This window comes from Odontesthes bonariensis, chromosome 23, assembly GCF_027942865.1.
Source record: "Odontesthes bonariensis isolate fOdoBon6 chromosome 23, fOdoBon6.hap1, whole genome shotgun sequence".
NCBI classification, from domain to species: Eukaryota; Metazoa; Chordata; class Actinopteri; order Atheriniformes; family Atherinopsidae; genus Odontesthes; species Odontesthes bonariensis.
Window position 1 is genome coordinate 9,810,744 of NC_134528.1, and position 16,704 is coordinate 9,827,447.

Genomic DNA, 16,704 nt, shown 5'->3' on the forward strand with positions numbered 1-16,704 from the left:
GCAAAAAAAACAAAACAACTTAAATCTGAAATTTGTTCATTTGTTTGAACCTTTATTTCACAGACACCAGTTGTATTTAGAAAATTCAAAGTCTGGGAACTGAGGATGCTGATTATCGGAGTTTTTTGGTCCATTCTTGCTGAGTACAACCTTTCAGCTGCTCAGCTGCTGTCGGATTCTCCTCTTCGTGATGCTCCGTACGTCTTCTATAGGAGACAGATGTGGACAGATGTGGACTGCAGGCAGGCCAGTCGAGCACGCACACTCTGCGTGTATGAAACCACGCTGCAGGAGGTCGTGGAGAATGAGTTCTGGCATCGTCCTGCTTAAATAAGCACAAATATCCCAAGAAAAGACTCTTGTGTTGGCATGTCTCTCCAAACTGCCAATTTCCAGCTCTGCATCGGTGCTGCCTTCACGCATATGAGCACCGATGGAGCCCCACACCATCACAGACGCTGGATTTTTCACCTTTTTATCTTCAGCACGTAGAACCAGACACTGGTTGTTCCCAAAAGCAGCTGAAACATGGACTCATCTGACCACAGAACTTCCTGTCCGTCTGAGATGGATCCAGAGAACTGGGCCGTGTTTTTGCACAGAGTTGATTAATGGATTCCTCCTTGTGTGACACAGTTTCAGGTCACATTTTTGGATGCTGCGGGGCTCTGTTTTGAGTAACCATGGTCCGCAACTGTTTTTGCGCCACGGACCGGTTTGATGTCAGACAATATTTTCACGGACCGGCCTTTAAGGTGTGCCGGATAAATCACAATAAATCCATTTTTTAAGTAGTTCTCCTGGTATTGTCTGTTAAATGCAGCTTTCTTTTTCTTAGTGGTCATAGGCTCTTCTTCTGTCTCCTCACTGGGCCTTTTCCCCTTTGCAAAGAAACTTTTCAAAGACTGTTTTTTACTCATTTTGCCAGCTTGTGCGTTTAATATCAGCGTTAATGTATCACGTGACCGAGACAAGCATCTTGACACGTGTCAAGAGTGAGTCATAGACGGATGTAACGGACAGAATTCGGTCATTTTTCAAAATAAAACATTGTTCAGACTCGGATAATAAAATAAAACAGAAATAATGTAAGTTATTTATTCTTTCTGTGCGGCCCGGTACCAGTCCAAATAAATATATTATTTGGAAAGTTATCGTGACTCATCCTCGCTTGGAAACCATTTGGTGGATGTTTCTTTTATGCCACTCCTTACACCCTCACCTGTCACCAGTGAATCTTTTGATTGGAGAATCCTAAAGAATGCTGTTATTTTTTCTAAATGCAATGATGTTAGACAGTAAAGACACTTCTCTCGACCTTTCTCTGGTAATAAAGGCTAATAATTAAAAAGAAAATGACAGATTTAAGTTTCTATTGTAATTTAGAAAATGTCAGCCTTTCTGATAGATGGGGTTTGAACTTTGTAGTAAGTTTTGACTGTCGGATTATTTGCCATTGGCGAAGTTTACACTGTGCCCTGAATGTGGGGCAGTTAGCAATTAGCCACACCTTCGTGTGATGAAGAGTACAGAGTACGAACATCAGTACTCTGTACTCTGAAGTTTCTGATGTGAATATAACATTTCCAGCATGTCTCGTCCCGCTAACTATTGGTCCATGTCCACTTTGCGATGATATTTCCTTAAATATGTCCAAAAAGTGCACCTGAAGGTTTGCTATAACTTCAAAAAGCCTCTACTTACATTCAGGCTATTTCTGGTAATAGAAAGGAGGAGGAAGAAGTAAACCTTCTGCTCACAGACTCTGTTTTCCACGGTCATTTCTCATTATTAGCTTGTTTTCTCTAAATTGGTGGGACGTTTGCTCTTTAGTTTGCTGGTATTTGCAGTAATTGCAGTCGCTAATCCAACAATAGCCCCATTTTCTCCCCTGGCCTCGTTGTTCCAGTGTGATAAACAACAAATTGTTTGTGCCACAAACACGAACAGAGGCTGGTGCCACTTGTGGCAAGAGTTGATCTGATAGAGAGAAGCTCGTTGATAAAGCACACTCCATTAATGGCCGGCCTGCAGGGTGTGTGTCTTTACCGTCACGCCACGGTCGGTCCCAAGCAGCTCTACTTCTGTGGAGATTTTTAGAACCACGAATGGAGCGGTGGCAGCACTTTGTGTTCTTCTGCAAACTGGAGGAATTTTTTATTAAGCTGCTAAGATTGATGTTTGCTTGATTGTTGTAGTTGCAATATTCAGCTAAAGCTATTGCATTATTTCTGCAATGCAGCTCTTTATCGAATGAACAAAAACACGGTTAGCATTGATTTAAGAAATACGCCGTCCTCCTCATCCAGCATGCCATGTCATAGGAACGTTTTTCAGCAGACTTAATGGGGAAGTTTGGTTTTCTTAAACCTGGATCGGGGGGCTTTCTACACACTCGTCTACTGGAAAAACAACCCGATAGCCCCGGATAACAACAACACGGCAGCTCTGAGCTAACAGTGCAATAGTACGTGTTCATTCATTCATTGGTCTTAAAGTTTTGGTGAAATAAAGACAGATAATGCCTTATTTAGAGGCTGTATTCTGTGCCCTGTTCTCTCCCGTTATATGGATATATGCAGATCTCCAGCGATCTAAATATCTTCCAAAGGACGCCGACTTTCACCAAACTGTTATCGGTGAGCAGATGAACATATTTTATGCCAGAAATAAGGTCCAGGTTTAAAAAAAAAAAAGCGAACTTCCCCTTTAAAGGGACAGTTCGCCTCTTTTGACATGAAGCTGTATGACATCCCATATTAGCAACATCATTTATGAACATTTTCTTACCCCCTGCTGCGTCCTGTGAGCAGAGTTCCAGCCTCGTTTTGGTGTTGACAAAAGTAGTCCGGCTAGTTGGCTGGGGTTTAAAAAATAAAGCGTCTTGCTTCTCAAAACAATATGCGTTCAAAAGAGTAATACATTTGCATCACAAAATCGTTCTCCAGGAAAAAGTCAAGAAACTCAACTCCATGACAGCTTTTCTTTATTTCTTTCTTGCGAAAGGTTAAGTTAATTAAGATGTAGATTCAGCAGATGTGGATGTTATTCATGGAACTACATTTAAAAGGTGTCATTTAAGTAGCTTGTTGTGTCTGATCATCCGTCTGAAATCTTGCTTGTAATCCAGACGATTCTAAGAGCTCATGTTCGACCTTTTCTGTGCCGTCCAATCAGAACCCTGTATCGTGTCTGATAGTGGTGCCATGGAGCCACATTGCTTAGCTCTGATTGGTTATGGGTCTATCCAGCTGCATCCAGGTTTTATGGTGACCGACGCCCCTTTTCAGGCAGAATGAAGCTGAGATGTTTCACAAACTTTTCAGAAAACTAGAAACCCCCAACTTCCTTTAGCAATAATATCAAATTCAGAGTAAATGATGTGTTTTATTGAGTTTAGTTGCCTGCAAAGAAAGGTTGTTTTGAATAAAGCATCTTATTTTATCTCTAAAAGCAGAAATGATGCTAGCACTTATGGCTAAAGCCCCCCTCCCCCCCGTTCCAGATTAGAAAGACACTGAACCAGGGATTAGCAGAGGAGAGAATAAAGCCTTCCCAGAACAACAGAGCAGGGAGGCAGGGGCCAGATGCATAAAGACCCGACCCCTCTGAGTCCTTACATACCCTGTCAGAGATTCCACCGGTTATCTTAACTGCTTAAGCCGGTGTAAGAGCCGACTTCCGTGGAGCCGTGGGCCCACGTTTCTAAAGAGGCAGCCGATTGCAATAACAGTTTAAGGTGAGCGTCTGTCCTCCAGCTCATTGTATCTCAGAGGAACCCTGATGCCGCTGCGTGCCCCCAGAGAGCCTTTTTCCTGTGACCGGGGTCGTGTAGCGCTGGATGGAATGTGACACTCGCTCACAGGAGGCGCAGCGCAGACACAACATGAAGCTGTTATTTACTCACCACCGGCATGGGGACATATATTTGGTGAAACAACCTCAGAGAGCGCACGTTTCAGGTGAACTCTGGGAAATGTCCGTGTAGAACATATGTGTCAAACTCAAGGCCAAATGTGGCCCACCACGTCATTTTATGTGGCCCGCGAGAGCTTAAAAGGTCTGATTGTCTACAAATAAATAAGTCAAATACATGCAGTGACCAAAAACCTACATTTCCCACAATGCACCCCACCACTGTACTGCAGTGTTTCCAAATCGATGCGATTTTCCCAACAAGTGGAATTGAGAAATACAAATAATGATCCCAAAATGTGCAGGAAGAGAAAAATTGTTCTGTTTAAAGAAAGATCAGAAGGCGAATACGTGTTTGTGCTTCAAGGAGAAGAAACAGTATGTCTTTTGTGTTATGAGGCGGTTGTCAAAGAGTACGATCTACGTCCGCATTCTGAGACCAAACACGGAGCTCAGTGTGCCGACATCAGGCATCAAGAAAAACAACAAACTGCCCGAGAATTAAAAGGCAAACTGCGATCGCAGCAGAATGTGTTCGCTAAAAAGCCACAACTGAAAACACTGCGGCAGTAAAAGCGAGCTTTGTTTGATATTTCAAGTTTTGAGCAAAGTAAATGTCATAACTTGTGTTTGATGTTATTTTTCTTTATTCACTTGGATAGTTTGATGGTTGATTGATGGAGTGATGTGGGTTTCATAAGCTGACAAATTAAAAGGATTTATGATATAATAACAGAGCAACAAGCAAACTTTTTTTTTTACATCTATGCAAATATATATGTAATATTTGTAACTTGAATAAGTAATAAATTCAGAGTTATTTAACATTAAAGGAGTAGTTACATTTATAAGTTACATCTGGCCCTTTGAGGGCAACGATTATGCTGAGTTTGACACCCCTGGTGTAGAACCTTCTCCTTCTGACCGCATCCATTAACATCACGTGTTAACCGTCAAGTAGATCAACAATGCCCGGCTTTTGAGATAATCTTGGGTGAATAACTGAGGTCGACTCCTTCAGTCAACACTTCTGAGGATACGACAGACCAGACAGCACAGATACAGCTTGTGTGTTTTCCAAGGCGTCCTATCAAAACAGCACTACTTAACACCTCGGGATGGAAATACGGTTGGTTGAAAATGTCCAAAAGGTCTCGATCCACCTCTCATTTCTTTATATTTTCACTCCGAGCAGACTTTGTTGTAATCTTTTATAGTTCTCCAGGCTTTCTGAATGTCTTTCCGAGTTTTTCTTTGGACATTTTCTGCTTTTTATCTCATTTTCAGTCCAATTCTCTGGGCCATTTTCGAAGAATGTGTTCAGTTTGTAAAGTCGCTTAACACCCACCTATGAATCATTCAAGCATAAAAAAAGCACATAACTCAATGAACAAGTGTTGTCTCCACACATAACAGAAAACTAAGCAAAGAACCAGCTTTGTTCCCAGCAGCCTGTCACAGAGACACATCATTTGTTCCCATTTCTTTAGCTGCATCTGTGAAAAACAGCAAAGATAACACAGTGTGACAGACAGAAAACAGGATTTCTGCAGCAACAAGGTGATTCCCAAAGAGCTGTTAGCTGAAAACTTGGCATATCTCAGCACGGTGTGCAGTGTGTCCTTAAAACATTTGAGGAAACTGGACAAGTGGAGGACAAAAGAAGAAGTGTCAGGCCTAAAGAACTATCTACAGCAGATGAACAGGATCTGAAAGTGATGTCCTTAAGAAAGAGGAAAAAATCCAGCAAAGACCTGACACAGGAGCTGAGAGATGCATCTGGACCTTCAGCTGATCCATCTGCTGTTGGCCCAAGATGCACAGGTCCCCAGCCTCCCCTCATTTCTTTATATTTCACCTCCAAGCAGCCAGACTTTCTTGTAATTTCTTAAAGTGGTCTTGATTAATAGTTCTCCAGGCTCCTTTCTGAAGGTCTTTGACCTGTTTTTTCATTCATTTTCAGTGCAGTGCTGTTACCATTTTTCAAAGGAATGTAGGTTTATTTGTTGAGCCCCTGAACACTGACCTATGAATCAGTCGAGCATATATCCATCTACTGTTGGGCCAAGCCTCATCAGAAATGGTCTCCATGGAAGGGAAACAGGGAGAAAAGGCTGAGCTGTGCCAAAGGACACAAGAAGTGGACTGAAAATCAGTGGCAGCAGGTCTGATGGAGGGATGAATCCTCCCCAGAGCCCGGAGCTCAACATTACTGAAGCAGTGTGGGATCATGTTGGCAGAGAACGGAACAAAAGGCAGCCCACATCCAAAGAAGAGCTTTGGGATGTCCTTCAAGAAGCCTGGAGAACTATTCCTGAAGACTCCTTAAAGAAAGGACAGAAAGCTGTTCTGAGAGGGTTCAGGCTCATTAATATTTTAACATCTCTTCTTCTGCCTTCTATTTCTTTTTATGCACTTATTTCTCCTTCTCCTGGCAGTATATAAGGGAGTGGAAGAGGATTTTTAGAGTACTGTAGGTTCATTGTTTGACTTGTAAAATGAAACAAAAGTTTTTTTCTTCATTTGTTTTAGTTTGTCTGCCAAACAGTCCAAAAACCCAGCGAATCTGCTCCGTTGATTAGTGATTTTTTTTGTTTTGTTTTGGCTTCTCTGCGGCCGACAGTCTCATCTTTATGAAACGTCTAATTAAAACGAACGCTTCTGTGTTTCCTTCCAGGCTGAATCTCATTCCTTCCGCTGTGTCCTTGAGATCTACGCCGACCTCCAGCCCTGGCTGCGGGACCCGCAGATTTCCCCCCGTGGAGCCCCAAACGTCCTCCGTCTCTTGCAGCTACAACACACCAACCTCACCGGGGGCCGACCCCTCTCCACCACCACCCTCCCAGGAACCCCAGGGACGGGACGCTGTCATGTTTCACTGACCGAACCCTCCTGACCGGCGAATGACAAGTGTGCATCCGAGGGTGGGGCTTGCCTCAGTCTCTCATGATTGGCTGCTGGATGGAATTAAGGTGAATGGAACACAAGGAGCAGGACTCTAACCCATCAGAGGGAGAAGAGAAACAGTAAGTTTCCACATCGTTACTCTTCTTCTTTCTGCCTCCCTCCACGCATCATTTGTCCTGCTGTGTCCCTTATCTTCTGAATCTTTCTCATGGTACTTGCTCTTTTTTTAAATAACTTGGACCTATAGCTGCTTCTGGCCCCGACGTCTCGGGCTTTACTTTGGTTCTTCAGGCTGGTCCGAACACAAACAAATACAGAGCTTTTCCGAGCATTAAGGAAAACATAATATTAGTGGAATGGAGCGTTTCTCATAGAGGAAGGCAAAGGGGGGGGCTCCTTCATAAAGGAAACCATCAGTCTCCTTTGGCTCGGACAGAGGTTCATGATTCAGAAAACACTGAGTGGGAGATTAGTCTCTTTTAAATTGGATAATTGAATTGAGTTAATATGTCTGGGAATACTTAAAGCTGACTGCGATTGGTCCCTTTCTAAAGTGTGTGGGAGCACTTTGAATTCTCTGCTTTCTCATTTTGCAACTCGTCCAAACTCGACTCCTGACAGGTTTTGGCTTCTTTGTACTTGCCTCCAGTTCGTTATAGCATGTTTTAAAGGGATAGTTCGCCTCTTTTGACATCCCATACTAGCAACATCATTTATGAACATCTTCTTACCCCCTGCTGCGTCCTGTGAGCTGAGTTCCAGCCTCGTTTTGGCGTTGACGAAGGTAGTCCGGCTAGTTGGCTGGGGTTTAAAAAATAAAGCGTTTTGCTTCTCAAAACAATATGCGTTCAAAAGAGTAATACATTTGCATCACAAAATCGTTCTCCAGGAAAAAGTCAGACCTCACAATTGCTTGGCCCTATTTTCTCTCCCTTCGTATCACTACGTGCTGCCGACAGCCGCTCCTGTTAGGGTGTTTGCTGCTCGGTCTACACAGCACGCAGTGATACGAAGGGAGAGAAAATAGCGTCAAGTGATTGTGAGGTCTGACTTTTTCCTGGAGAACGATTCTGTGATGCAAATGTATTACTCTTTTGAACGCATATTGTTTTGAGAAGCAAAACGCTTTATTTTTTAAACCCCAGCCAACTAGCCGGACTACCTTCATCAACACCAAAACGAGACCGCATCTCGGCTCACAGGACGCAGCAGGGGGTAAGAAGATGTTCATAAATGATTTTGCTAAAATGGGATGTCATACAGCTTCATGTCAAAAGAGGCGAACTGTCCCTTTAAGTTCTTTAGACACCAGGACCTCATCAACGCTGGACCGTTTTATATTTCTGTGCGTTGACATTAAAACCAGATTGATTCGTGGCTTTTGTTGCGCTCTGGTTCTAAATGAATTGACTTGATTGCTAACAAGCTCCTGACTTCTTTAAGTGTAATTTTAATGGTCAGATAACTATTCATAGGTTTCTTTGTGCTTTTGCTCCAGCTGACAATAAGTGCTGCACTTGGAGCTGCAATGAGTGGACCCAGCTCCCTTTTTCCTTCACAGAATCGCATGTTTATCACATGATTGATTTTACCTGACTGCGGGACAGCTGGCGGCTCACGCTCAGTCCTGCTGTGAGGGCAGATGTAATAAGAATAATACAAGAGTGTAATTACAGTTTAATACCAACCCTTCTGGTTGTCTTAACTCACATGCTTATCCCCAGGGTGGTGCAGTTGGAGCTATTTGAGCTGCTCTGAGAACAGTGAGGACATAGAAAATGATTGAATTGGCTCGTTTCAGCAGGAATCGCCACGTTTTAAAAACGGCATGAGAAGATAAGAGGAGAATGTGAAGGCATCAGAGGTTTATAACTCCCAAACTTTCCCTCACAAATCCTTTCTCAGTCTCTCCAGTTCAACTCGAATCTGTCTTATAGAGGCAATAAAATGAGTTTATCTTTTTATTACCATGTCTGTGCTGTAATGCGGCATCAGATTCCCCTCTGCTGCCTGAAGCCCGGATACATTCCTCAGCTAGCGCGGACACCTGTCAGGGGATTAGCAGCTTTCCCACTGGGAGGACAGTTGGTGTCATGCATGTAGGAAGGAATGCTCCACACTTCTATTCTTCGTTTGACACGTACAAGTGTATCTCATCTTATTTGCCGACACCTGTAAGACATTCGGGCTGCACATTGCGGATAATTGTGAGCACAAAGCTCCGAGCTTTAAGCTGTCCGGGCTTCAGATGAGAGTGGGTGTCAGTGGTGTGTTCAGCGTGATAGTGGACCTCATTGTATCTCAGCATGTTATTTTAAACTGGCCCAGTTCTTTAACGTGATGCTCTAAAGATTAAGTTGAACACTTATCCGTTTATGATCAAACATCCCACGGCAGATCTCACTAAGGGGCAATCGTTTTTCATTTGTTCTGGCATCACGGCGCGTTTACATCACGCTGGCTTTCTTCTTGCATCACTTCCACAAACATGTCACCACAGCTGATGCAAGACTCCTTGCACGCTGTTGCGTTAACAATAGCAAAGGCTTGCACCACAATGGTGTGGTTTGTGCAGGAGATGCAACAGAGGATCACAGTTCTCACTCAGTAGTTTCGTTTTGGTGTCCATCTGATCTGTGTTTTCACCACAACACGCACGCTGTTACACTCGGCTGAAAAAGCTCGAGATGAGCACAGAAATATTTCTCATAAATACGCTCAAATTTAGGGAAGGTGCCCTTTTTCTTTTGGGAATCGACTTGCAGCAGTGATATAGCTGTTCAAATGGACGTTATTCTGCATTAAATTATCTAAAATTAGGCCTCAGAATGTCTCTGATTAAGTTTTGAAACATCCTTAAAATTGCGACAAGGGCTGCCACAAACGACTAATCACCGATTATATTTTTCTGATTAGTCGACTAATCGGATCATTTGTGCATTGAATGTAAAACATGCAGCTTATCGCACCAGCAAGCAGCCGCTCTTATATAACCATCATTAGCTTTCAGCTTGAGGTGTTTAAGGTACATGCTAACTAAAAAATAAAGACAATTAAGATGATAGTTCATTAAACCTTTTAATGAAATATATGTGCTAAGGCTAATGAATCAAATCGGCATCGCTAATGTTAACGTCTACTGCTATCAGTATGAGTAAGTAGTAAGTTAGCGCATGATGCGCATGTGCGTCAAGGACAGAACGACAGACGCTGCAGTGGAAGGTGCCGCAGCAGTTTTGAGAGAAAAACAAAGTAAAAATAAAATTATTATTATTATTATTATTAAATTAGCCGTCGACGATTTTAATAGTCGACATAATGGTGACTAGTCGACTAATCGGGGCAGCCCTGATGGCCACAGTGACGTAAAGAAAGGCAGAAAATACCCAAGGTTGTGTCGGGGTTGAAGACTCGCTGTTGTTTAAAGTGACGGGTTAAAATCATCAGTTGTCTTCAGCGCTTATAACCTTCCTCTGAAGGTGTGTTCCTACTTCTTTGTTTGCATCCAGCTCGCCATAACCCCCATAAACCCTGGATGACCACAACGATTTGATCTTAAGAAGAAAAGGAGCATCTTCGCCTGAGGCCCAACTGGAAACATAAGCTATCTATTAAGCTTTTCCTTCCTTTAGAGATTAGCCCTGCACCCTAAATGACCTGTCAGAGCTGCGTTGAAGGCTGGTTATTTGCTCTCTTGCTGTGCTCTTTTTGATGTATTGCCTCTCTGCCCCTTTGTTTGTTTGTGGGCTTTAAAACTCAGTAAATGCTGTCAAGTTTAATAGACTTTTAGATTTTTGCTTCTTGTTTCTGGCTTAGGCTTTTGGCTGAAACGTTCTTAGACTCCTCTATTATTGTACAAATACCACAGGAGTAGCTCTTTCACATTTTGCAAGCACCGCCTAATAGTTTCAACAAGTTTTTGTGGATGACGCCGCTCCCAGTGGACCGTTAGGGGGGGATTTCTGTGCGTTTTGATCCTTTGACCTCATCTGCGTCTCTCCTGGTGTAAAGCATGAACACATCTGACAACCACCTGATGTGAGAGAGAAGTCATTTACAGCCAGGAGGGAGGCGCTGCGTTGTTGTCAGTGCCGATCACACTCTGTACCGAAGACATTCCCTTCCAGGAATCTTAAGGCTTTTAACAGCTATGACAGTTTTAAGACGGGTAGAAACGGCTGATTTCAGCTTGGATCAATGCTGCGTGTTTGACAAATATTTGTGGAGGTGCTGCAATGTGAGCACTACCTTGGTGCTCCGTTTTCCACCCACCAGTCCAAAGAATGTAAGCCTTTTATTGTTGTTTTGTGACCCTGCACAAGATAAAGCATGTGTACGAAAAGGATGGACGACTTTGAGCGATTGCACGATGCTCTCAGAGAGATAATAATGAATAGATGTCACGGATGATGCCACATGGCTGCATAGAGCAGCGGTCCGGCACATTGAAACAGGATCCTGAACTGGCGTCGTTCCCAGTACGCGCTGGGAGAACGTCACGTTCATCAAAGCCTCCTGATCTCATTCAGTTGGGATTTTACTAGGAATGATAAACAGGCACAACTTTGAGTCATGTCCTGCAGATTTAAGCAAGGCAGGTTTATCTGTGCAGCACAATTCAACAACAAGGCTATTCAAAGTGCTTTACAGAGACATTAAAACAGTAGAAATAAAAAGCACAGAAATCAGAACAATAGATGAAATCAGTAGTTAAAATGTGATTAAGTTTTGAAACTCAAGCTTCAGATTTGGAGCTTTATTTAAATGCAGCTGAAAATAGGCGTGTCTTCAGCCTGGACTTAAACACACTGGCCCTCATTTATCAAGCCGTCGTAGAAAGCATCGTTGATATGAGCGGAGAACTCGTCGTACGCAGAGGCTCAAGTGAGATTTACAGAACATGCGTACCACACCAATCCCATCGTAAAACCGAGCGGCTGTTGATAAATCCGGTGGCTGAAATCCATCGTAATGATCCTAACCACGCCTTCTACAAAAGGGGGCTGAGAGGCCGCACCTCTAGAATTTGCGACATGGATAGACGAAAGGCGGCAAAGAAACGCTGTCAACAGCGTTGACAGCTGGGAGGGCTGTCAACAGCGTTGGCGATGTAAATCGCAGACCGGACGAGTTATGTATTTTCCCCTACTGTGATGGTCAATAAAATGTGATAAACTCCAGATTAAATTAAATCTAAAATTGAGCGATGTTTTACTGTTTCTCCAGTAAGATCAGGAAGAAGTTGTCCGATATGAAAAAGAAGGTCGCAGCTCTCCTACGCGCAGCATGTCACAAACAGGGCGGGGGGGGGGGAGGAGGAGAGGGTGGCTGGCGTGATCGGAGCGACGTCCTCATCGGTGTGCCAGGGAAACTTGACACTGATGCGCCCATGCTAGAGCTCGAGAATGGTAAGAATGACTGCACACCCAAGACGTTTAAATAAAACAGTTGTATACGCGGCCCGTCAACATCCGAAGCCTCTGCCTCTGCCCCCCGGTCTGCAGCGTCACACCAGCCAGCCGTGTTGACCACAGAGGTCCTAGAAAGACAAACAGAGATCGTGAAGTGGATGATGGCTTTAACACACACCATGCAATCTATCGACAGTACATTGAAAGACATAAATGAAACACTGAAGTCACAGAATAAATGCTGAAAGAAATCGTTGTTCTCCTTTCTTTTTTCCTTGAATAACAGAATGCTTACCAAAAGTCAGAATCGCTGAATACGTTCCTCTCTCCTCCTGAGCGCTCTTGGCTGTGCTGGCTGGTGGAAGGGATCTCTGGGTACGGGGTCCTCTGGATGTACATCTGGAAATGGCACTCCATTTTTTTGGGCAATGTTATGGAGATCCCCGCATGCAATAATAATATTGCATACCTTTTCGGGCGTATAGGGTTCCCCCCGCAGCCGAGAGACAGATCCAGCTTTAGGAGTCCTATACACCTCTCCACAGTGGCACGCGTGCGCGAATGCGCAGTGTTAAAGCGCCTCTCCTGTTCGGTGTGAGGGTGCACGGTTGAATAATGAGCCATCACTCTTCCAATTACGGAGTTGTACTTGTTTAATTTATTTAATTTGCGTTTATGTTTATATTTATGTTGAAGTCAAATAAAACATGGGCCTTCTTCAAAGTGATAAGTCTGTAATTTTAACCTAGGGATTTGTTGCGACTCCTGAGCACGCACTAGTGACGCTGCTGTATTGCAGTCACCGCAAGTCAAAATGGAAAAGTGCGTACACGGCCTCAGACCTGTCGTGGCGATTTCATCTTTCCTGCGCTCACGATGGATTTGATAAATGCCAACCTTTGCGCAGAAAAGAACGTACACACGACCTACGCACGTTTTTCGTCTTACGCAAGTTTGATAAATGAGGGCCACTGAGTGTTTCAGCTGATCTGAGGCTTTCTGGGAGTTTGTTCCAGACATGTGGAGCATAGAAGCTGAATGCAGCTTCTCCATGTCTGGTTCTGACTCTGGGAACTGATGGAAGACCGGATCCAGATGACCTGAGGGGGTCTGGAAGGTTCATACTGGGTCAGGAGGTCACTGATGCATTCTGGTCCTGGACCATTCAGAGCTTTATAGAGCAGCATCAGAACTTTAGAGCTTTAGAAGCACCACCTGTGGATATTTGTTTATCTACCTACCACCACTTTTTGTAATGTGTCTTAACCTGGACTGTGAATTTAAAATGCACAAACTGAGACAGTCCTGCAGCCTTTAAAAAATCCACAAAATTGTAATCTATGCAGCTCAGGATCCCTGTTGCTACATACTCTAAAGTTAGCCCCTTTGCTTCAGTACAGGACGTATTGAGCCTTGCTCATCTGAGCAGTCAGCTCCATATTCATTATGTGTGGCTTACATTAGAGGGGGTGTATGTGCACAGAGGGAGTTGTCTTGTTTTCCCTCATTGGCATGCTATATGCCCCTCCAGCTAAGCCTGTAATTTACACAGTGGCGGGACACACAAGGGTACAAAGTGTCCATTAGCGCTGGATGTATAGGGCGGGTCAAACTCAGCTGCAGGGCTGTAGCATACGGGCACAACAATAGGTGCCTGTAGCTCTCTAAACATAGGACAGTGGGCCTCATTCACACTCTGTTATGGATATAATTCTCTGGACTTCTCTGAGTGTCTTTGTGCTGTTCTGTCTGTGGGCTGCCAAGCTGCTGTCCACTCTTCCACTCTTTTTAATGTTATTTTATTTAATGAAATAAGTTAAAAAGGAAGGAAAATGTTTACTCTCACGCTCCGAAGATGTCTGAAGACGGTCCTCAACAGATGCGGGTCGAGAAAAGGTCGTTAAAATGCACGTTCTCAATGTGAACTAATGAGCTCAGGTCTGATTGCCACAGCCTGCCCCTATATTTATATATATATTTATATATATATATATATGTATATATATATATATATACACACTCGTGTGCACATCACTCCTGTTCTTAACTCCCTCCATTGGCTTCCTGTCCTTTATAGAATTGATTTTAAACTTTTAATTTTTGTTTTTAAAGCTCTTAACGGCCTCGCCCCATCGTATTTATCTGAGCTTTTAACAGTCCTGGTAGACCTCTGAGGTCAACAGAGTACAGAATACAAATCCTGGGGTGACCGAGCCTTTTCCCAAAGCTGCCCCCAGGCTCTGGAATAAGCTCCCCGTCCAGCTGCGTCTTATTTCTGACCTGGGCCTCTTCAAATCTAGGCTAAAAACCTACTTATTTAGGATGGCTTTAATACCCAGTAGTATGATGACACTTTTATCTTAATTTATCTCATTCGATTTTGTTGTATTTTATAGCTTTTACTGTTCTTTTATTGTTTTTATTTGTTTTTACTTATTCTTCTCTTTATTTATTACCTGCTGTAAAGCACTTTGGTACATCGTAAGGGTTGTCTGTAAAGGGCTGTATAAATAAAATACATTTACATATGTAATATCACGTCTCCTGCATAGTTACCTGATAAGCAAGCGATGGCAGAGGATCTGGCGGCGCTCCAGCCGGTGTGGGTTGGGTGCTACTCGAGCCCCACAGACTGGAGGAAGAGGGAGGGACACTCCGAGTGTATTTGAGCGGGTTCAGCGGGCTAAACATAGCACAAGTCGTACAGACATCAGGGTGTGTGTGAGAGTGAACTGCATCTGAAACTTCCAGCTCCAAGCGCTCCTCTGCCATGCATATTTTACAGTCCCACTGTGTCATCCGGGCTGCACTGTAAGTTTAAGTGTCATCTTCTTGGCTTCTTCATGTTCAGCTTGTGCTGTTTGTTTTAGAGTGTGTGAGTGTGTGTGTGTGTGTGTGTGTTTTCTGCACGACTTTCAAGCCACAGGAATCAATTTGTTGCTGTAGAAATGAGGGTGCAGCAGGGAAAGTAAAGTGCGTCTGTGTGGGCTCGGTGTGCTGATCCGTCTGTGTAATAGCCGGGAATCGGAGAGCACTCTGAGGTTTGCCCGTGCAGCTCACAATGCTGTGCATAATATTTAATTATGCATGGTGTTTTTATTCTGGAGTTGAAGCCTTTTATGCGCCAAAGAAGCCACACACTCACCAAATTTAAGCTGCCAAGTTGCCGTTTCTTTCTTCGAGTTTTAAGCCTTTTTTACAAATTTCTTCCCACTTCCAAGGGTGTTAATATTGTTTCAAGTTCTATTTTGGATGTGATCAGACCTTGATAGGGAGGATTATCTTTTATTTTTGAGAGAATTTGTTGATGTTCTGTTGCTGAACAATGTAAGACAATGTGGAAAAAGGAAAAAAAGAAGGAGACCTCTGAACTTTTTACACCTGGATGAGATCGCAGTGTGAGCCAGACCACCTCCAGATGCAAAAAGGCCGATGTTATTTGGTGTTTTTTATGTTTGGCACAGCTTAACGTGCCGATAATCCGCACAAATTTGGTGTTTTTTATGTTTGGCACACCTTAACGTGACGATAATCCGCACATATTTGGTGTTTTTTATGTTTGGCACACCTTAACGAGCCGATAATCCACACGTATTTGGTGTTTTTTATGTTTGGCACACCTTAACGAGCCGATAATCCACACATATTTGGTGTTTTTTATGTTTGGCACACCTTAACGAGCCGATAATCCACACGTATTTGGTGTTTTTTATGTTTGGCACACCTTAACGTGCCGATATTCCGCACAAATTTGGTGGTTTTTATGTTTTGCACACCTTAACGTGCCGATATTCTGCACAAATTTGGTGGTTTTTATGTTTTGCACACCTTAACGAGCCGATAATCCGCACATATTTGGTGTTTTTTATGTTTGGCACACCTTAACGAGCCGATAATCCGCACATATTTGGTGTTTTTTATGTTTTGCACACCTTAACGTGCCGATAATCCGCACATATTTGGTGTTTTTTATGTTTGGCACACCTTAACGAGCCGATAATCCACACATATTTGGTGTTTTTTATGTTTGGCACACCTTAACGTGCCGATATTCCGCACAAATTTGGTGTTTTTTATGTTTTGCACACCTTAACGTGCCGATAATCCGCACATATTTGGTGTTTTTTATGTTTTGCACACCTTAACGTGCCGATAATCCGCACATATTTGGTGTTTTTTATGTTTGGCACACCTTAACGTGCCGATAATCCGCACATATTTGGTGTTTTTTATGTTTTGCACACCTTAACGTGATGATAATCCGCACATATTTGGTGTTTTTTATGTTTGGCACACCTTAACGTGCCGATAATCCACACATATTTGGTGTTTTTTATGTTTGGCACACCTTCACATGCCGATAATCCGCACAAATTTGGTGTTTTTTATGTTTGGCACACCCTCACGTCCTTGATAAGGCTTTTATGCGCCCAAGAAGCCACTCACTCACTAAAATTTTCCTGCTTTTGTC

At 43.3% G+C, this 16,704-nt stretch overlaps 1 protein-coding gene across 5 annotated transcripts in view; it reads left to right on the top strand.

The window, feature by feature from the left end:
* The window catches only part of LOC142374372 (thyroid hormone receptor alpha-B), a 170,104-nt gene that overhangs the window by 119,396 nt on the left and 34,004 nt on the right, over positions 1-16,704 (top strand). For 4 of the 5 annotated variants that reach the window (XM_075458022.1, XM_075458019.1, XM_075458020.1 and 1 more), the window contains exon 4: positions 6,593-6,941. In XM_075458022.1, the coding sequence (XP_075314137.1) occupies positions 6,892-6,941 (50 nt within the window). In that variant the 5' untranslated portion in view covers positions 6,593-6,891. Of the gene's footprint in view, positions 1-6,592; positions 6,942-14,972; positions 15,045-16,704 lie in introns of those variants that run through there. The other variant, XM_075458023.1, reaches the window with a different exon arrangement.